The sequence below is a fragment of the Diuraphis noxia genome, unplaced genomic scaffold, assembly GCF_037042655.1.
Source record: "Diuraphis noxia isolate RWA-SAM2 unplaced genomic scaffold, SU_Dnox_SAM2 contig0003, whole genome shotgun sequence".
Classification (NCBI taxonomy): domain Eukaryota; kingdom Metazoa; phylum Arthropoda; class Insecta; order Hemiptera; family Aphididae; genus Diuraphis; species Diuraphis noxia.
In genome coordinates this window covers 38,791,282-38,815,239 of record NW_028301713.1, presented here as the reverse complement: position 1 = coordinate 38,815,239, position 23,958 = coordinate 38,791,282, and the positions used below count along the sequence as shown (strand labels likewise).

The 23,958-nt window shown below is 29.9% G+C and overlaps 1 protein-coding gene across 1 annotated transcript; it reads right to left on the bottom strand.

Moving 5' to 3' along the window:
• Positions 1-1,937: 1,937 nt before the first annotated feature.
• LOC107168813 (polypeptide N-acetylgalactosaminyltransferase 13-like) lies at positions 1,938-23,588 on the bottom strand. The gene is made up of 10 exons (XM_015518342.2): positions 23,103-23,588; positions 7,807-7,916; positions 7,277-7,457; positions 7,013-7,182; positions 5,116-5,283; positions 4,717-5,045; positions 3,864-4,044; positions 3,664-3,806; positions 2,943-3,245; positions 1,938-2,243 (listed from the first exon to the last, which is right to left on the bottom strand). The coding sequence occupies exons 1-10, from the start codon at positions 23,261-23,263 to the stop codon at positions 2,112-2,114; spliced, it is 1,878 nt and encodes a 625-aa protein (XP_015373828.2). The 5' UTR covers positions 23,264-23,588; the 3' UTR covers positions 1,938-2,111.
• Between the last annotated feature and the right edge of the window lie 370 nt (positions 23,589-23,958).

The following is a 23,958-nucleotide window of genomic DNA, read 5'->3' as shown; positions in this document are numbered from 1 at the left end:
TATGTATGTATAATTCAATTGTTTAAACTGATTGATATGTATTAATATTTTACTTTGATCTATTAGTATGAACTCAATTAGAATATTTTTCGTTTCCCAATCGTAAACTCAATAAATAGATTTTTTCTTTATTTGAGGACACAATTATAGTACACCTACAAAGAAATCTACAGTTAGTAGAATCCGTGTTTTATTTTTATATATTATTACTCGTTTGTTTTTATTTTTTCTACCGATCTAGTTTTTACAATTTGTATAATTATATTTCACATCAAATAAATAAAAAAATAGTACATAACAATAATCTTATTTGTTAACTTTTATGGGTTAATGCTTTCGAGAAATTATTTTCTACTTTTCTACATTTAAAAAGTATTAGTAAGTTATACGTAGCTATATATCGAAAACCAAATGTTGATACTATTAGAATGAAGTTAGTAAATTAAACGTAATCAACGAGTAAACTTGTAAAGTAATATCACATATTATATTATACAGTCGTATGATTTCGGTTGATGACTATTATTCGTACATTAATAGCATACCTTTATAATATCTTAGTCGTATCAATTATCAGTAGGTATAAATTTTACAGAATTTATAAAAACATAATATTAAATAACAAATATAATACAATTTTAAAATTATATTCATACTATACCTACAGCAATAGAAAATTAAAAACATTTTTAATGATTTTACGTTTGAATAAAAATAACGATAACTATATGAAATTTATCCTACAAATAGCATTAAAATTAAAATAATGTAAACATAATGATAATAAATATTAAAATTATAGCGAATAGACACAAAAATGTATCAGAACTACCAGACATCATTCAATGTCAGTTTAATATAGGCAATTTTTAAAGCACGTGTATACAGTGTAAATGTGAGTATGGCTGAAGTGTAAAATAAATTTCAGACGCACTGATTGAATATTAATTATTCTGATTTTTTTATCAAAAAGTATCAATATTTTTTCAATTGTATCAATTAACCTATTTATCCAATGAAATTTTTGAACCCATATTTGGATTTATTATGAAATTTACTTGAAAATAATTCTATATTTCTATTACATGTTTTTTCTTCAATATGTATATTATTTTTTTTTAAATTAACTGTCAACATTTAAAAATCTAATTTTTAAGGACTTAAGAATTCAATTTAAAAGTAAAAAATTAGTTTTTAAATATACTGTGTAACGAATTCAAATAAGTTTTCAGAATTTTTAACCGATTATTATTATTATCATAGCCGAGGTACTAATATAGTAAATCTATTTTAGTAGAAAACACAGACGGGATTTTCTATAGCTCTGTATTATAATTTATAATAAATGATTGTGATTGTTACCTATTTGTTATTTTTTTTTTTTCAATAATTTGAATTTGATCAAGCTAATATCCTCTAATAATTCAATATGTTAAAATTGACAGCAATTTTTCCACTAATTATCTGATGTTTCCAAATACAACAACTATAAAGCATAAATTAAATTATATTTAATATAATATATTTAGTTGTGAATATATTCAGACAGATAAAATTGACTAATAATATCGTTTGACTTTATACAACACACATAGATGATATTATAACAAATATACACGCAATAAATTACATTATTTTTGTAAAATATTAATCTAAAATCAGATTTTCTATTAAAATAATTTTAAAATTCTAAAACTGCAGAGTACATTATAATTGTTATTATTACCCGCATTTATGAACACGTTTACATTAAAAAAAAAAAGAGGACGTACTTATCACTGTTGTTCTTGTCGATAATAAGTACAAATACAATTAACAAGCATAAACACGCATGTGTGTGGTGACTGGTGAGTACTCAGTACTATGTATGATATCTATTTGTATGTTTACTTTGTTAACGTTAACATGCAACTTAAATAAAATAAAAACAATAAAAATTGTTTGAACAACAAAATATATTAATATTATTTAAAAAAAAATCAAAAAAGTTGTTTTAATACAAAATCCAACAATATTACAGGAACTAAGACATTATATAAATAATCGATGACTGTTAAATTAAATAATGATTAATGTACACAAAAGATAGTTTAACAGACGGGCATCTATAATCATCTCCATGGTACTTGTTCAAAAATCCATTTCTGACTAGCATGATCAGCACAACTTTTAAGTACGATACTGGATTCGCCGGCTGGTAAATCCAGACACAAGTCGGTGTGTATGTGAACCAAGTTCATAGTCTAAAATCGTAAAATAACAATAATATTATGATATAAAGTCATGATAACACAGAGTTAAAGTTAAAAATAATACGTTACAATATGCTGCAATGTGCTCATAATATATATTATACACTTACGTACTACCAGGCCCAAAAATCAACACGCTTGGCCAAGCGAGCGAGATATATTCGATTACCATATGGACTATAAGTACAAAACATGTTTGTAATTTATGTAAAAAAAAATACATATAATCTAACCATATAAGATAATGATAATAATGGCCTATGAATAGATAGTCAAAATCTAGTATTTCCCAACCAACACTTAAGCGTGTTTACCCTATATTGTGGCATCCTACATTATAAAATATATTTAAATATATTATAACTGCTGCAATATGTGTGCTGATGATTGTACATATGTACAGGTTAGTTCTACCCCAATTTTATAATCTCATTGAGTCCAATAACTTGTAAATTCATAATAATGTTTCGTTTTATAGGTGGGTTTTATTATTTTATATACTTAAATGAAAATGTGAGACTACCAACAACGGTAATAATAAATCAACGCAATGTAAATTTGTAAAAGAAGTGTCACGAACATTTTTGCAAAAACAAACAAAACATTTTTAAATATACAAATAGTAATTTTACTCTGTAAAACTATAAAATGTTTGTAAAATGTTTGATCATCTCTTGGGACTGAGCTCACCTTGGAATCATATTTCCAGCGCTGCCGTTTTTGACCAGTGCAAGCGACGATCCGTACCTTCAGGGCAATTTCATTGGTCACTTCCAGCTCAGGCGTGTCCAGGCACACAGACTCGTCGGTCATCAGAGATCCGGACCATACCCCGGAGTCTAACCCTTCGGCCGGGGCCATGACGAACATGAGCGACAGAGATGCACGTCCCTGAACATCGCACGCTCTGATCCCAACCGGACCCATGGGCTGGTTCAGCGAACCACGTCCAGATGGCTTTTCCAAACAACGATTCGACAACATGTGTTTGATCTAAAACGAAAACATAATCATAAAAAAAAAAAATGGAATTAATTAATTTAATTGTAGATATACTATAATATGCAAATGTGAGCTGTATATTATTTAAATTGTTTATTAAAGGTATGAAAATATTCAAAAAAAATTTTTTAGCAAAAATTACAAGTAAAACAAATAAGTGATTTAATAGTAGTTACCTGCAAAAAAAATATAATCTTTAAATCATATAACTATAAGCAAAACAATTTTTAAAAATTAACCTAAACCTAACAAGTACTTAACCAAAGATAATTAAATTATTATTATTTAGGTACGTATGTTTAAATTTGTTTAGTGTATTACTTAACAATGATAGCACCTGTAACGTTACCCATACACATTATATTATAGATTATAAGTTGTTAAATATGACTGGTAGTAATATAATTACCTTGCCAAAAAACCTTTTATCGGTTGGCATAAAGTGTTCTGGCCACACGTTGTCCAGATACCATTTGAACCCTTTACACTTGAGACGGTCTTTAAGCTCCAACCTCGTCCTTATCTGTTGTTCGTCGCGATACTTTTCCGCTTCTGCAAATACCAAAAATTTGTTAAGCCCGCAGATTTCGGTGCAATGTGCCAACTTACCAGGGTTGAATTTGAAATAAAACTCTTGCCACTCATCCATCCAAACCAGCGCCACTCGTGCCAAATTTGTATACAGAACGTGAGACACACCACCAGGGAACGTGTAGGGAGACGATTTCCGAAACACATGACCGACATGAGAACACGGTGCTATTTCGATGCTGCCACCGCACTGCCAGACCTGTACGCCGATGACAACAATAATTTACGATTATAATATGATTAGGTATATATTTTATCGACCAACATGCCTATGTCACTCCTAGCAAAGCCGTATTAAGGAGAATACTTGCACATGATTCATTGCAAAATATTAATTTAAAAATCAATTTGAAAATCATTGAACTAAAATATAATATGCAAGCTTTATTGTTTGATATTCTACATAAGCGATAGGTACAATAGGTACATGTAATATTACAATGCCATGAGAATGGGATATTTACTGAAGTCTGTGTCGGTAGTACAAAAAAAAAAAATGTATTGATTGGGATTAAAGGAGTTTACAAAACACTTTAAATGGTACAAGATGCATTTAAAATTCAAAAATACAGTAAGACAGTAAAATTGTAAAAGTTAACAAGCGACTCATCTATATCGTGATCAAAATGTTTAATTACTATATTAAATTTAGTAATCATCCAAAAAAAAAAAATGCGTATAAATGTGAATTATAATCATAAAACAAAATTTAGTAAGGGTTTTTATTACAGGTATTAAATATTTCGAATTAACTAATTTATTGCTTACACAAAAAATTTAAGGAAATATCTACGAATCTCTAATAAATTGTGAGGTCTAAGGTGGTGCGAAAATTATAAGTACGGCCTAACAGAAAACAAGTTATACCTACCCTGAACGAGAGTTCTAAATTTTCTCCGCCCCAAATCTCCATCTTTTCGTCATATCCACCCAGCTCGAAAAAGTATGACTTGTCCATGGCAAACAACCCCCCAGCCATCGCCGGGGTCCTAAACGCCTGGGTGATATCCCGCTGACCCTTCATTATATCAGGTGTAGTCCGCGTGTACCACCGGAAGTGTAAATCCCAGTTGAACGCTCCCCAGTGCAGTTCGAAACTTCTAACGTAGGCAAACGTCTCGTCACTTATGATGTCAATTACAGGACACACTACGCGTTTCCGGTCTTCGGCAACTCGACTTACTAGGGCTTCCAACCATCCTGAAAAAAATTAAGAACATAATATGTATAGACAGTACAGTGAAATAATGGTGACCTCTAAATATATTACCCAAAGTGCACTCGCAGTGCGCATCCAAGAACACCAATATTTTACCCTTCGCCTGCCGGGCTCCCATCAAACGCGCTTTTATCAGACCAATCCTTTTTGGTGAACGTATAATTCGTGTTGAGACCGGTAATTTGGCGACGTAAGCATCCAAATCTTTTTCCAAAAATTCTATAACGAAAAAACGATTTTAATAGTACCTATTTATACCAATGATAATAATACGCGACGACTGCTGTTCATCAAAATAATTTATCCTTCTACACTCCACAATTTACAGTTTCAGTAAAGCATATCTGATTGAAAAGTCATCGATATTCACCTATGTTGCACATTATACGACTTATCAGAATAACATGGTTCTTTCCACGTAATTTTATTAATAGTAAATTATATTTCATTACATAACAAAAAAACGAGAAAAAAATATCAAACATTTATTATTATTAAAATATCAGATTATCGAGTAAAATATACAACAATATTTAAGATAACTAAAAAAAAAAAATGTTTGATAAACTACTATTATTATAACAGTGCCTGACCTATAATTTTATCCTGAACAGTGAGGACGCCTTGGGTAAGACAGTGCATATAAAAAATATTATATAGAAAAACATAAATTCAATCCATCCTATTTGTTGGTGAACTGTGACCAAATAAACATAGAATTTAAAATAGTAAATAAACACCAAATAGAAGGTAAAAAAGGTGAAACTATAATTAAGAAGGGAAATATACGAAACATAATTGTTCGGTTTAAAAAATAAACACAAAAATGTACATGTACCTATACCTATGTAATTTTAATATAATTCTACAGACGATGTTTAATATATTGTGAACATTAATAGTAAGTATAGTGATTGCAATATTATTATGATAAAATCCATGGCGATAGAAACACGCCCTCTGGCGCCAAATAGGCTAGAAAGTACATCGCCTAATTCTATACTTATCACGGATGATTTTAAATAACAGCATTTTTTTTTATTAAATCTGGCACGACAATTATGTTTGCTCCTTTGGATGGCAAATTGAATTCGGTTTATAATATTCTATACACGATAATCAATTTAATCAATTGTCATAGTGTAATATCTTTATTCCCCGAGGTTAACGAACCAACTCAATAGTCGATTTACATAATATGGAACCTAAACATTACTTCAGGCCATAGCGTGAACTCTTATAGAAGACTTGAGTGCAGTTAATATCATTTCGATTATAAGTCGGGAGGTTTTTATTTTATGTTTTTGATATTGAATCACTCGGTGATTCGATCAGAGAGACTTAATGACAGTCATAAAAATACGATCGCATACTATCTATGCATATATAATATACTATACCTATGGATCCACTTATAATATATATATTATATAGACAAAATAATAATATAGGTATCTAATTTCGATCGAAATTGATAGATTGTCTGTCTATTTTCAATTATTTCTTATGAAACCTAAAGCATTTATGGTAATATTTAATTATTTTCGGCAAAATGGAATATACATTTGATACTCTGCAACGTAAGTATATGAAGTATATTATTATTATTAAATATTTAAATGAGTATTTGAAGAATATGCTCGTGGAAATAATTCAATCTACCCGAATGTGGGTTTAATAGTAAATCGTAATAAATTAGATATTACTAATTTACTAATATACCTTAGGCGTACGCGTGTCTCAGTGTTTGTAATAAATACACTGCAACATCACAACCTAAATACCAAAAACAATATAATAAGCACGTGGTTGTATTTACCAAAATGTTTACTTCGTGACCATGCTATACAATATTATTTTCAACGGATATAGATTACCCTTCAAAAACGTCCAATGCATTGAATTATAGATAGTTCGTAGGTGTATACAATATATACATAGTACATACTTCGAGTACTGGCATCGTCGACTAGAATGATCTCGTTCAGCAAATATTTAGGTGAACGATCTATAACGCTCTGGACCGTTCTCATTAACGTCGACCAAGCCTCGTTGTGGAAAACAATTATTACGGTACTGGATGGAAGCTTATCGATATCAATTTTTTTCAGCCTGCATCTGTAAGGTCATATTATATTAAATTTATCAGTATACCTATTAGCCATTAAATTTTATATTATAGACGACCACAAACGCTGGAAAAGATAATTACGATTTTTTTCTGACGTCCGGTAGAGACCTGTTCAGAGGTATTCGGTCGCTGGCCATTAGATTGAATCTGTTAATCCTGTAGAGTTTTTGCATCTGTAAGGACATATGAGGTGGTATAATGACCGGAGTCCCGTCACGTCCTTCCTTCGGTTTTGGGTCGAACATGTTTCGATTGAGTAACTCTATGGTATAAAAAAATTGATTAAGTACATATAAAATAAGTGTATACTGGAAATAGTGAAATGAAAAAAACCACGTAAGAATAATGAAAAATACAATTTACAAAAAAATATTTTCAACATCTTAACCCTTTTATTTTTTAAGGATTAAAATCACAACGAAAAAATGTCACGGCCAACGGTTCATTTCACAGTAAAATTACCAGAACCATTATACGGACTTAAATAGGATATGGCTAGTTAGTAAAGATGTATTATAGCCTATAGGTATACTATATTTTAATATTCACTATTAAAGTGTAGAGGAAATGTACCAGGTACCTATTATTATAGTTGTATTTTTTTTTTTTACCATCGGTGAGATTCGCACTTGCCCCCACATTGTTAACATCTCCTAAATAGTGGCCAACAACTACATGCAATCCTCTGTGATCAATAAATTCTTGTTGGTCTCTTTTTAATCTGAAACACATGACACAAAAATGTATTACAATAGTTTCTACGAATTTCAACTGTTCATTATTCAGATGAATATTGTCTAATAATGTTCAATACATTTTGTATGTCGCAGTATGAATAGGTAGCAATAATATATACAAATCACCGTTCACGTCATTATTATCTAATAAGTATCAAGTTAAATAGAATATAAAAAAATTGAAATCACTTATAAATATATTTAACGATAAATAAGTATTTTATTTATTAATATAGCACGTAGGTAATACCTGTACGGGCGTAAGGCTATACGTAGGTAAGTAGTTATGTATGTAACATTGTAACAACATTAAAAATGATTTTTAGCAATATTACCTAACAAACATACGGCTTAAAAATTATTACAAATAATACCTATCATCATTGTAAGTATGTTGATTATTAGTATATTACGAGATATTAGAAACTATAATTCTATATAAGTAAAACAAGTGTGGCATATACTTTAATATTTAAGTCAATTTTCTTGTTTAACAACACAATTATTATTATTCATTAAAATGTTGGTGCTGAAAACTAGAATAATTAATAATCTAAGATAAATCATAGTATAGCACGAATGTTTTTAATATTAGAAAACCTTTCCTCAAACATTAATTAAACAGCAATTAAAAATAGTAATTTATTGACAATGAACACGAATTATTAGACACAGTTATATAAATTAAAAAATAATGTTAATAATATTATAACTTAGAAATATCACATCTATAACAATGTGATACGAAAAAAAAAATTTAAGATAGTTCTCACATATATTAAACCAGCCGTTGATCACGTAAATAACTAAGTATAAAATGAATGGAATAAACTTTTTGATTGTAAAAATGTAAGCAATTCGCTTTTTTACCTTTTCAGATATCAATCATGGTTCGATCGTTTCATTGATGGCAAACCTGTACAAATTACAATCAACAACAATAGATTCAAATAACTCAATGAAAAAAGAGGACGATCTTTTTGAAAATTGACACCAAATGTATTTATCTCATAAAATAGTCGAAGACGAAGTTACGTGCGTATGGGGATACGACTTCTACACCGTTTTGCTCGAATAATTTTCAAACTGTACACAGTCCATACACACATATACATAACTACTCGCATTTGTTCTGTAGGTACATCACACCGACACAACAGACTACAAGGCGTCGCCGTCGTCGTCGTCGACCGCTCATATGGTGAGCAATTGTTTTGGTCATAATTTTTTGGATCCCACGTTCAAATATAATATGAGTAATTACATTTCATACGAAGTATTCTCTTTCATCGACCGTCATTATGGTTGGCAACGACTGGAGCTATGTACCTATATACACAACTTACATTATTACGTGTTACGATATTATACTCAGTCACTTGGATGGCAAGTGTACAGTGTGATCCATTTAAAATGACTATGTACACTCATTTTCTAAGTCAATTTTATACATTTATTTTTATTTAGCTTGAAGTATAATACAAGGTTTTTATAATAAGATTTTGATTTTAATGAATTTTCTCATAGTCTTTTAAGAATCAACCATACTTTTATGTTTTAATGTGTAAGATTACAAAATATACAAATAACTTTCATGATATTAAAAATATTCAATAAGCAAAAAACAAGTTTCTAACAAGCAGATGGATACAGTAAACATATTATTTAAATAAAAATGTCCTCGATACTGAATAAATAATTCTCTGTTGATATAATACACGTTAAGAGATAAGATAAATGAAGCACTGGAACTCAAGTTTTTAATGTAACCCCCCCTACTAATTAACTTGGTGCGTATAAATTTTAAACGTTTGCCAATAAAGAAATAACAATTTTTATCAACATCTTTAGAAAAGTATTCTGTTTCTGAAAACTTATATGAAATTTAAAATATTTGTTGTCTTAAAAAATAACTAAAATATGTCTAAAAAATATTATTTTTTTTTAAACTACCAACAAAAAAATAGCAATTAATTTGGTGTTATGATTTGTGAAAACAAAAATTTCTGAAAATATTGGTGTAGCCATATAATTATACTGCGGGTCTGCGATGGCAATGTGATTAGCACGATGCTTTAGATGACATCCCATTCTTCATTAGGAAATGCGGGTAAAAGATAACAAAGTAACATCATAATAATAATATGCACTATTAGCTAAAGGTAACTGATACATATTCTGTTCAAATTATTTAAAAATTAAAATAGTCACTACGGAACGTGTACAGTAGTTATAATAAGTAAATATGCTACCTAGGCGATATATATTCCAGGAACGAATCCAGAGCAAAGATTTGGGTAGAAGCAATTTTTTATAGCACAAATACTAATATATAGACATATTAATAAAATAAAAATTATTCTATTATGCCTATGTTCTAATTATAGAACAATAATAGTTAAGTATTATCAGACATATCTGTGATTGAAATATAGTGAGTAGAGCTGTGATGAGTAGTGATCAGAACCTATAGAATTATAAAAAAAAAAATATGAAAAATAGGTCTTACTATTAACAAAATTAATTAGTTTTGAGTTTTTCAAACTTGAATAAATTTTTTTTGTAGTTGTGATATCGAAAATATAAAATCATTGTTGCACAGTAAACATTCTCCTCTTTACAATGTGAAAATTAGATTGCTTAGCTTAGGCTATAGACTGAGTGATTATATTCCGTGCGAAACAGTTTGTGTGTAATACATTTTTAAGACTGAAGTCTCATGCGAGAGTAGCGTTCTCTTAATATTTTTCTTCAATCATTTTCGTTCCGAAACGTGAACAAAGTGAGTATAATAACGATATCGGTATACGTTCTTTGAGCATATGTTCATTTTTTGGTCAAGTGCATTTTATTTACGCGACCGCTGAAAACGGTGCCGTTAAACCAGGAACGGAATATTACAGTGCATTAGTCATTCCGCCCGCACTGAAAAATAGTGGTTTCCACATGTAAGACCTATTCAGGGAGACCGTAATCACTGCACCGGTACAAGAATAATATATTATTTTAAAAATTATAATATAATATGACGTATACCTATTACCTAGTGACGTCGCGGTGTGCTTGGTCATCGAACAATGGTGGTCGGGGTATCGTGTCTCGTACAACTGTCGTGACGTTGGTTCCTACCACCTCTACCACCCCCATGGCACCATTACGGATCTTCCTTTGTCTTCTATCGATTATATTATGTTGCAGAATTTTATAACCATATAGGTATACCAATATAATAATAATAACTACAAGTTAACATTCGACGATTGTCGATTAATGCATAATAATATAACCCTTTGTTTTTCATCAGAGCATTTATAACGGTACTTACGCGACAGCAGGCCATCAACTAGATCGACGACGACGACAGGTAACCGCGAGGTCATACCACAGAATAGATGAATCTGTGGTCATACATCGCATAACAGGTATACGGTTAGATTACACAGTGCACGGTTTCATTGGATATTTCACACGACGCATACGCGTTTCAAATACGAAATAACCGCCGCCGCAGAACTCGTTTGTCACACAAAACCAAAATGAAAAAAAGCGTATTTCAAATAGTAAGTTTGTAGCTGCATCGATAATAATATCATATTAAACAACGAATCCGTGTTGTAGCGTACCTTTACATATTATTATATTGTTATTTTATTTGCAGCAACGACCGCTTTACAAGCCATCACACGTCGGTAAATGAATGTGTGCGAGACACTGCGAGTTGAACATAATAATAACATTATAAAAATATATACGCGTGCTGACGGTGGCTGAAAATATCGTCGCGCATAGGTATACCGCTTCCAAACGGAAAACGAATATTATACGTATACCATACGATAATAATAAATAATAATATTATGTTCTACTCTCGAGACACGATCTCTACGATTCGGATACACGCACTCGACGTACTTGCCACGCGTGCAAGATAGATGCATATACTTACAACTATATAGTCTATATAAGACACGAATAGGACACAATATGAATATTATTGTAAAAGTAGGTACACCACGATCCTAATGCAGTCATCCAGGCGTTCTAATATTCGGTACATACGCCGGGAAACGACAGTTTAATACGAACACGGCGTGCAATAAAATGGACCGATAAACTAATACCTATTATCTACTTTTAAATTAAATGATAATACAAAGCCAGAGTATGCCTCCACGATAATGATATAATCAGGGTTCGGAACTTATAGCATTTGCATACTTTTTTTATTTATTGTAAAATGTAGCAGAGTACGAAATAAATTCATTTCTCAATGTCGTGATACCAAATCTAAAATTTGAATGTGCATATTTTTGCATATTTCATACATTTTGCAGGAAAGTACTTATTTTTACGTTATTGTGCTTATTTTGCATATTTTGGAAAATAATTCAAAATTTCAACCGATCTAAAAAAAATAAATAGTAATGCAATCTATGTACCTATTTACTATATACAACTCACAGCTCTTTATAATTTTCGTGATTAGAAAATATGATGGCCCGTATTGCCCGTATCGCAATGCAAAATGCGGAAACATTTAATTATTCAATGTAACAATGAAGGTAAGGCACATAAATATAAAATTATTTATTTATTGAATTTAATTTTAAATTTTTCCCAACATTATACATATAGTTTACGAATAAAATTCAAAAAACTCGGAAATTCAAGAAACAATCAGTTGATTTTTTTATGTGACACTAATTGTAATTAATAATTAGGTATTAATAAAATAATAAATATATTAAATGCATATTTTTTAATTTTTTGTGCATATTCTAGGGTTTTTAAGTGCTTATTATAGTGCTTTTAAGTGCTATAAGTCCCGAACCCTGGATATAATATTATAATGTGATTTATCATATACAGGAAGCCTGCGGATAGTAAGATTAAATAGTTATATATCGTACGTCTAAGTCAAATACGACATTTGGACAATTTCCATACAATAAGCTAAACGCTCATTTGAGTTTAAAATACAAAATTTTAATACATATATACATATAGGTACTGTATAGATACAAACAATTATAAATGCTACTGTGAACCGATATAATATAATCAAAAAAAGAGCGAGAGTATCCACACTCCATGCAAATAATAATTAAAATTATAAATTATTATAATTGCCCTTAGAATCTAAAATGCATAATAAGTTTGCTATAGTAACGTAATTCTGTTATTATTAATCAATCAGAAGAATAGAACAATATTTTACTCTACCGGCCTCAACACGATGACATGATGGTAACTCTCTCGGTGTCGCACAAATTTATAGAATGACCCCATCCATAAACCATAAGACACATATACATAATACATTTAAACACCAATGCCGCCACTCCCCATAGTACCGCTGATTTGAAGTTTGTAACAATACTGTAGGTAGGTAGGTACTATGAATTTGTTCAATATTTTTTTGTTAAATTATTTTATTACCAATATTATTATTAATAAATGATATAAATATTAAATAGTAAATACCAAGTGAATTATATTAAATTATACAACCAATTGTATTCGTAAAATAAATAAAGACTTTATAATACGATTACCTATATATATTGCATAATCTAACGTAACAGCTAAGTATATTCTAATGCACGCATTTCCAAAGGTGATTTATCCCCCACCCCTCCATAGCCAAAACTCAAAATCGCCACTATCCAATACTGAAATGATCAACTCAATCCTTTAAACTCTAAATACATAGTTGATTTTTTAGTTTACATTAAATTTTATTAATTATTATTTTCGGAACCTATATAGTATATACTATTTATCAACTAATCTCAAGGTAAGTGTGACACATATATTATATAAATTCGTAAGTAACAGGCCAATTCATAACGGCTGTTGTCAATTATTCCTAAATTTATTATAGTCCAAAATTAAACCCATTTTTACAGTAAGAGTGTAAAATACTTAACTGAATTAGAGAGGGGGTAACCACATTAATTATTTAACACCGTGACACTTCGCCACGGTAATGACTGACAAAGCAATGTCTAAGGAAATACATCCACGTCCCACGTGTTTCCTGCAATCTTCATACGAGTAAATCATGATATTAATATACACTGTTCAGTACAGAACGATATTCAATTAAAATATCCTACAACACGCTGTACGATTTTTCTCCGGCAGTGTTTTAATATGATGTTCAATGTCAAAATCAAAATGTTACTGTGGCTAAAAAATAAAAATAAAAGTAGCTAGGAATAAAAATTTTTCAATCCAAAAATGATAATATATTATATATTATATATATATATATATATATATATATATATATATATAAGTTATGGTTTTATTCCTCGGGCTTTCTTATATTAATTATCGTGCACAACTATGACCAACTATAGTTACCGTAGTCACGATCTTCCGACTGCCAGGACCCTATATCTAGGTCCTAGGTATATATTATAAAGTCACGATTTTCAGTGTTAATTAATTGTCTGTTGAATTGGTTAAGTACTACGTATAATTTTAAAGCCATAACTGCCATAGATCAGTTGCGTAAAAAATTATTTGTCCACATACTTCAACGAGAAAATATAGTTAGATAGGTAAAATCTGTATACAGCTCTATCAACCATTTTATAAAATACGCTAATAGTTCATAAATTATGTAAGAGATTTTAATTGTTGAGCTAGATTTAAAATAAAAGCTAAAAAAAAATTATGTAAGACATTTTTACTTTAATGAGAATTAACAATTGCGAATCACTTTTACGTAAAACTGAAAAACCTTATGAAGAAAACAATAACTAGTTTTGAAGATTCTTATACTCATCATGAATTTAATCTACTTATTATTAATTTATTTGTTTTAAAGATTATATCGAATAACGATCGAACTTATTATTTTTCAGTTTTCAAATACATAATTTATTTAATTGACGTATTTTTTTAGAATAAATTAGTATATCAAGTGTTTTTCTTTGGAGAACATTATTTATAAAAGATATAATTTTTTTCATCACACTTAGTTACACGTCTTAATAGTATGTAGTCTAAAAAACTATGTATGAGGACAAAAAATATTTACATCTTACTTTATTAATAATCGTTTTTGTCCAGTAACCAGCACGCATTATAACTATGGTATGAAAAAATTGTGTAGATAATGAGATTTTCTGTTAATCTGATAGGATTATGTGAATTTAAAAAAAATCTATGAACCTAAATTAACCATCGTACGCTAACTTAAACCAACCATGACCATACAAAAGTCTAAATTCATACATGTACCTAACCTTCCTATAAAAAGTACAAATAATTGGATTTAAATTGTATATTCCTCTTATTAGTTTTAACTTAATATGTATACTATGAATAATAATACATTTATTATGATTATTATTATAATTACTATCTTGATCAACTGCTTCAAAAAAATATAATAGCATGATATAATAAGTTTTTAAAATTTAAAAAAACACTATGGCATTAAACTTAAAGGTTCTCCATAATTCAAATGAAGATAAACTGGAGGAGTTACTAATGTTGTTGGTTCAAATCGATTCCGGCTAACTGTGATATGATATCAGTGTAGTATGAAAATAATGGACATAGGTCATACAGCCTGCATATTTTAGGAGGAGGAGGACAGATATTTATTTAATCACCTATAGCTGATAATATTTGTTTTATAATATTATTTTTCCATATGATTCGCGGAAGTCTCAGTTATATATTGTTATCGCCTGAACGTATACATGGTACTGAATTGTAAAATGTCGATAGACCTATCAACGAAATAATAGAAATATGACTAATGTATATTTTAAAAATTACATTGTACCGACTGCCGATACTACATCTTCAAAGTACTCAAAGTCTATAAAATTGGTTATTGCATTTTGCGGTCTGAACAGAAAACGGTCCAACGACCACGCGCGGTCAGATCAGACGATGTTTCTCATACACATTTATATCCTGTTGTCTACCGTTATAAAATACACGTATGATTAGTGAGAACATATTATTGTTCATCATTTGGTCATCGACATCTCAAATTGTGTTCAAGTTCGATGATAACACCGAATAGATGACCTAGAATATAACTAAACGGAGCTGAACCAAACAATAAGTGTCACGATAGAAAGGTCGAATAAAGAAAAGTTTAAACTCTAGACCATGTTACTGAATAATCAAAGTTACGGTCATACATTAGTGAATAATCCAAATATATATTAAGAAAACAGATTTTTCAGTCTGAAACATTAATCAACATATTATTAGACATATTTAAAACTCCTTAACTCATCGAACTGATTTTCTTGAATTTGACCATCACGGACGTTGCCGACAACCGTACAAAATAAGAAACCATTCCGTTAAAAGTGTTAAAAACACATCATTACGTCTTAATTTAATTTAATTATTAATAAGCAACACAATATGTTTATGTATAAATGCTCATTGTTTATTTGATCTTGGTATTTTGTACACTGTAAAGATAAAATAATATTTCATAAAAATATTCTTTTCATATATCGTTTACTATAATAAGGTTAACAACTGAATATAATTAGAATTATCCTACCTATATGAAATATGCTCAACGTTAAAAATCAATTATAAAAATAATAATAAAAATGTCATACTTCTATAGGAACAACAGAAAAATTATTTAAATTATTTAATGCCATTGTAGATAGGTATTTTATTTTTGTAATGATTATTATAATATAATATTTTATATGATAATTGGATTAGTAGATTACTGCTATAATGACCTAACAAATAAAGTATGATAGTATCTTGCTTTAAATATTCATATTTTAAGCAAAACTCTAGCATGCTATTAACACAATAAAGTACTTTTTTGTTTATATACCATGTCATTATTCAATATGGTTTAGGTTTACAATATATTTTCATTATTTTTTAAATTTGTCATGATTTATTAAGAAAAAATAAACTCAAATTGTTCAAATAACCGTATTTCAAATTTTTTTTACATACACTTAATAGATAAGTAACACACACGTCATGAGACCTTTATAATATACAGGATTATCTACACGGGCTAATGAATACTTTAATTTTAAAAATGTTTTATTATATTATAAAATGTACTTCACTAAGTGTATAAATATATTATATATTACATAAGTATATATATTAGAATATGGAGTGCAGAGAATTCAGACTGTTCAAACTCCTTCAAAGTCATTAAATCAAATATAAAAATGAAATTCTAAAAAGAAATCGAATGCAGTCTAAAAAAGTAACTTGTAAAAAAACTGCATCGTTCATATAGATAATTGTATAATTTTTTAGAATAACCTCGGCATCCATTGTCCATAACAATGTGATTACCTACGTTTGTGAGGGTAATCACATTTTCAATCATGATATAATGGATCATCGTAATGACGAATGACCATTCAACAAAAACTGAGATCAGTGGCGGGCTTAAGGGTTAGTGGGGGGGGTATTATCCTCCCCCCTTGGGACTAAGCTATTTATTTTTCTAAAAGAAGTATTATGATACACCTATCAATAATTATTATATATATATATAATATATAATAATATCATCATTAGAGAATATGATCTCTACTTTCAACAGATAATAATATCATTGAACGATTTTCAAAAGTTAAAAAAGAAACTTGGAATTAATAATGTATATAAATATGTTTTCAAATAAACAGTTTATATAGATTTAAAATACAACTACACAACCCCCCCCCCCCCCTGGTGAGTTATAAAACAAACTGAATATTATACAGACGTCAAACAAACGAATGCCATAAACCTCAGCGCATAATAATTGTGTTTTGTTTAAACACGTAATATTGTATATTATACATTTAAACGAGGTAAGTAGCCGGGTACAGGTTGGTAATAATGTAATATACACCAAGAGAGTAGGAGACGTACTGAGTGGGCACTTCGAGTGAAAGGGAATAATTATTGATAGTAAACATAATGTATAAACATACAAATACATATGCTCTTTTTGGTCTCTATAGTTTTCGATGACGTAAGGCATAGCCTATATAGTATATAGTTACGACATACAATTATTATTGTATTCATAATATTTTCCGATATCACACGAGACACGGCACACGTGAACATTCATTGCAACTATAGACTGCAGGGCGACTATTTTAACAGTAGACACCCATTATATTTCTAAAATTATAAACGTTTTTGAAAATATTTTTACCCAATGAAAATAATACTAATAGAATATAAGAATAATATTTCAAACTACAGATAAATAAATTGTAAAACGGCTACTATCTTCAAAAACGTTGTTTCATAATTATGTAGGTAAATGAAAAATATTTTCTATGTTGATACATTTCAAGATATAATGGATAATATACTTGATTATCACTATATGGTATATAATTTTATAGTTCCAATTCTATGCCATTTCCGGCTGTTCAAGACCGCGAAGAATAAAATCAAACAAAAAATCTTCACACTGGTATTTGTTTGTATATGTTTATACATGGTTGCACGCGTATCAAAATTCAACGCCGTATAATAACGCTATCCACTCCTTTATCATTTAAAAGTAAGATTGAATATAAAGTGATAGGGACGTTTTTTTGGCAAATAAGTGAACTAAGTTCCTTCAACATTTATTTTACCAACCCAAACACTGGACATTCAACGTAAATTCGTTCGTTCAATTCTCAAAACGATGCAATTATATAGCATAGAATTGTTTTCTAGGTGATATCTCCGAAAGATTTTTTTTTATCTACATTCTACAGATATTATTATAATAATTTGAACGGGAGGCAAGCAAAATTTAACCGATTTTTCAAGGACTGTCGTCATCTTCGAGACGCTAGGAAGAACAACAGGAGGAAAAAGAGGAGAAATAGGATGCGAACGACCAACGACCTGGAGGCGATGCGCTACGATTGGTAATTGAAATCAGGACCAGCATTATTGTTACCTATATGTATTACCTACGCCTCGTGAGCACGCTGTGAATAACCGTTTTCGCTGTCCATGGGCCTTGCATACAGTTTTTTCATTTTCTTTTTTTCAGCATAACATGCAAATAGGACGCATCGAATATAACGTCTTTACTTGTCTGTGGTTTCCACACGCAGTTGATATGGGAGGTTTACGTCATATCGACTAATAGCATTTTTAATAAATAACAATACAATAAACATACGATATACGCGACAATGTGATATTCAACGGGGACTGCTGATTTTTTTCGATATGCTCTGGTCAGTCAATTATTATTGGATATTATTATTTATTTTACCGCTGCGTCTCCATATAATATGCGTGTTTAATACGCAGTGTAGCGTCATACATGTGAGCACGTATTACGTCCAAAATCCAATAGGCAATGACTGAGTTCACGCGCAAAATTACGTTGGATCGTGGAACGAAGTTTTTACAACTCCCACACTAATAATAATAGTTTTTATAATAATTTAAAAAACTATCACAGCATATCGATTCGTCTACAGCTACAACACTGTAGTATAAGAATATAATATACTGTCGATTCTACTTGGCTATAATATTAATGAATAATTAATTTCCTTTAACCGCTTTTATTTCAAATACCGTTTCGAAAATCGAAAAATGACCTTTCTAAAGTACTAGCTAAAAAATATTACCTTTCAAAAAGATGCTAAACTTGATACTTTTGAGCAAATTTAGAGGGAGAAAGTGTTTACAGAATAAAAAAGAAAAGAAATAAACATCATTGTAAAACCAATACATTCCTCGCTTCGCTCAGAATCTAAAACCAGACCGTTGAAATTACTGAAATTCAAAAAATATAGTTCTCCCGTGCACAAATGTATATCTCATATAGTATATATATACGTGTACAATCGTAAATCATATATGATAAAAAATTGTTTATTATTATTTAATATTTAATTCTTTATGTTTTTAATTAATATTATTCATATAAAATAATATTATTCAATAATATATTATGTTAATAATTAATCCAAAATTCTACACTTTGACACGTCTTATACGTTAAACTGTAATGCCGTCTGCAGAAATGTACGTGGTCACCGTAATAATTTCCAAGGTGATAGGTATGACGATAACTTTTTTTCATGGGCAAAAAATCTAAAAATTTACTGAACACGAAACATTCTTAGAAGTAAAAAACATTAAACGGAAGCATCAAGTATTGAATAAAAGAAATTAACTGTTAATAATTCACTTATTTTTTTTTTATAATTAAACGTTTTAATTTTTAGTATTCATTGTTTTAAATTTCTATTGTTCAGTGTTCTCGCAAAACATGAGTACATGACACATAAACTGTTACAATTAAAACCAAACAATTACTCTGTTATATAAACAAAAACAATTTGTAAGTATTTCACTCCAATGTATTGTGCATGCAGTAATTATAATATTTTAATATATTTTATTATACTTGTGGTAAAGATTAAAATCTTAATAGTAGCTTAGCGTGGTGCGTTGGCCGCTACCAATCGCGAAATGCGACTGGGAAGTAATGGTCACAGCAACTAGCTCCCGGATGGGGTGACCACCCGGGTTCATAGTAGTTAAAAACCTTGCCATACATAGACGTGTTTACTACTTACCAGTTACCGTACCAATCGTAAAAACAACCTACCGTACCAAAACCTTACCCCTACCACAGTTCATAACCCCTACAACAACTAATGGCCTTAATCGCCGGGTTTAAGATCAATAGAAAAAATCTTAATATATTATATCTTAGATATCTTTTATTTTACATGTTTGGGTACCTCTGGCTCTGGCATTGGCTCCTTGTTTAACAAAAATAGTGACGACTTAAAATTGATCTAGAAAATTATATTTTTAATTTATATATAATATTCTAATTATTTAAATCTGTAATAATCAATATGTGCACAAAGCTACAGTAACCTGTAGATTGAGTTATCTATATTGAATGTCCAAATTTTGTTTATTCCAAAATATATTCGAATTTCTAGTAAGTTTATTTATATACCGTAACATTAATTCATAAATAAAAATTTGTTTTAAATATTCATATATAAGATATTAAGATTTTGAAACAAATAATTAAGGAATAATTAAAGAAAAATTAATAGCACATTTTTCAACAGAATAAGTGCAGAATAAATAAGAATATCGTGCTATCAATAAAATATCGTTCGCATCTTGTAATCTATAAAATCTAAATTGATCTACATTCCTGGCAAATTTTGTAAACAATAATTAACTAACCATAATTGTTAAATGATTTTTGTATTCGATTTTATTTGAATCGTGTACCGGATAAATGAAATAATTTTTCTTCTTTATCTTTTAGCCATTCTGCTATTAAAACTTAAGACACTTTGTCTTTTTTTGTTACACAATATTATTATTATTATTATTATTCCAGCGGCATCGATCTCCTCTTTTCCCATCAGGACAACGACCGGATGGATCGTGAAGCCTCGAATGCTTGACTGAATTTTGCCGCGTGCTCGCACACACACAACGTAAGTATATAGTGCAATAATACCCAATATTGTGATACGCACAATTATTTTTGTCATGACTACAGACTAAAACTTTGAATATTGTAATCTCGAATAATAATCTCTTCGATTACATTCTGCAGAAATCTTAGTACTAATAAGACGTTCACTTTAAAGAACAACAAAAATGACATTGTGTCATTATAGTATTGCTATACAAGCTACTAGCTACAAAAAAAGTAACGCAAATATTTGCTGTCGAATACACATAATAACTAATAAGTATCCCTGGAATAGTTATTCCGATCTCATTTAGTACAATTTTTTTACCTATTTTACAAAACAAATTATCTATATAATTGTCATCTAGATATTATATTTTTTCCATTCTGTTTTACGCCTGTGATTTACCGCAACACTATATTTAAATTGCATAAATAACTCATAATATCCTATATTATTAATTAATTGTTGAACAGTAATAGCTATCGCTGAAGGTTCTAAAATAAAAAAAATATAAAAACTCATAATATATATTATACAACACATACAATTGAATATTCAATGAGGCCAGAATTATTTCAATGCGATTTAAACTGTAAAATTAGCTATAGTAAATGAAATCGTCAATCATTTAGAATTTTGGATCTGCATCAGTTTCATACGTTCTAATGCGAATAAATGAAACGCGTCTATACTACAAATCCGTTAAATATAAGAACGCACCTAGTTTGTCAGTTTTTCAAAAATAATTAGATACATAAATATCGTAAATCAAAAATAATTACAAATAAGCGGCAAATTATACGAGATGGTTTTTGATTTGTTATCATTGACTTCTCACTGAATATAAAACATTTTGAAAAAACAACAATTTTGCAGTACTATATTAGTTGTTTTTAATTTATCCTATCTAGATATCGATATATATGGGTATAATTACTTAGCATAATATCTACTGCCTATATAGTAACACAGATATGATTTAACAAAGCTTTCGCATCAAAAACCGTTACGGAAACATTGTTATGGGCAGTAACCATTAGTTACAAATCTATTGACATAAGTTTATGACAAATTATTATTTGTATCCATGGCAACGATTATTGGTTACTGTAAAAAACGTTTATAAACATAGCCTATATTATATAGGTACCTATTATACTGTTGTTTCTAATTTTTAGGATAAATTATATATTTATTTTAGGTGTACGTAAAATATATTGTTTTGAAAAATCGGTATACTTGGTATTTTAATTTCTAATCATACCTAGTTATTATGAAAGAATCGTAATAGCTGCACTTGACAATGTAATACAGCAACACAAGTTATTTTATTTATTACATAATAATATGTAGATTGTTCTTCGCATGAATAATTGTATAGTTATTTTGATCACAAGTTTTAGATTATAACGTTACATACATAACAATATCATATATAGGTTTCTTAAATATTTGTCTATAAATACTGCATGTAAATACGTACCATCAGAGATCAGAATATAAAACTTAATCAATAATAATATTTTATATAATATTAAATTCCTGATAAAATAAAATAATATCTAATCCATACCACACTTATAGATTATCACTATGGAATATAGCCAATTTTATGTACCTCCAATGGCGACTACTATACTACTTTACGTATACAATGTACATATTTAAAAAATATTCGATTAAACAAAATAGTATATAAAAGTTACGTACTTCAGAGACACCCAGTCGTCGTCTTCAGAACCAGCTTGCAGGTCGACCACCTCCACGGGATCGTCATTTTTCGACCACAGCAACAGGCATGACGTGACTAGGACGGCGATCGCCCACGGCAGTCCACGGCGAATCCTCCTGCGACAGCCCATGACCACCATGGCGAAGATGAAGACGACAACGACGAAGGAAACTTGGGGTGCATCCCACGTAAACCACCGGACGCTGCGGACCGCGGCGTTGGTGTTCAGCTAGATCATTGTTGCTATAGCGGCGTCGACCAACGGTGACGATAATAATATTATAGGTATCGACAGATATTTAGAGTGAAAAATACGCACCCATCGAAATACGATATTATTATTACTTATTATTATAGAATATCAGAGGACGTTCCGCGGTAGTGCGTCATACGGCAGCGACCAGCGGTGGTCGTGAGGTGAATGAGAAAGAGCAGAAAACTAGAAACCCAAACAGCCGTCGCCGTCGCACATGTAATAACATCTTGATACATGTTGTGTATTTTTTTTTATTACCGGTTACTGTGGTGGTGGCGATGTTGTTGTTGGAGGTGGTAACTGGTACGTATGGTAACCTTGACGTGGTTGCGGACGGTGTCTCCAGACATCCACCGGCGGTACACGAGAGCGCCATCTGCACAGCCACGCGTCCACCAGCCCAGGAATCTTTTTAACGACCGTCTTGTCGTCATATCATTATGCATTGCGTGTTGGTTTCAATCACCGAACCCGTCGAATGTCCACTGACTGTACAAAGCGATGATAACAATAGTACCTACGCATCAATATAGTATTATTAAAAATTATAAAACAGGTAACCAAAACACCTGCTGCTA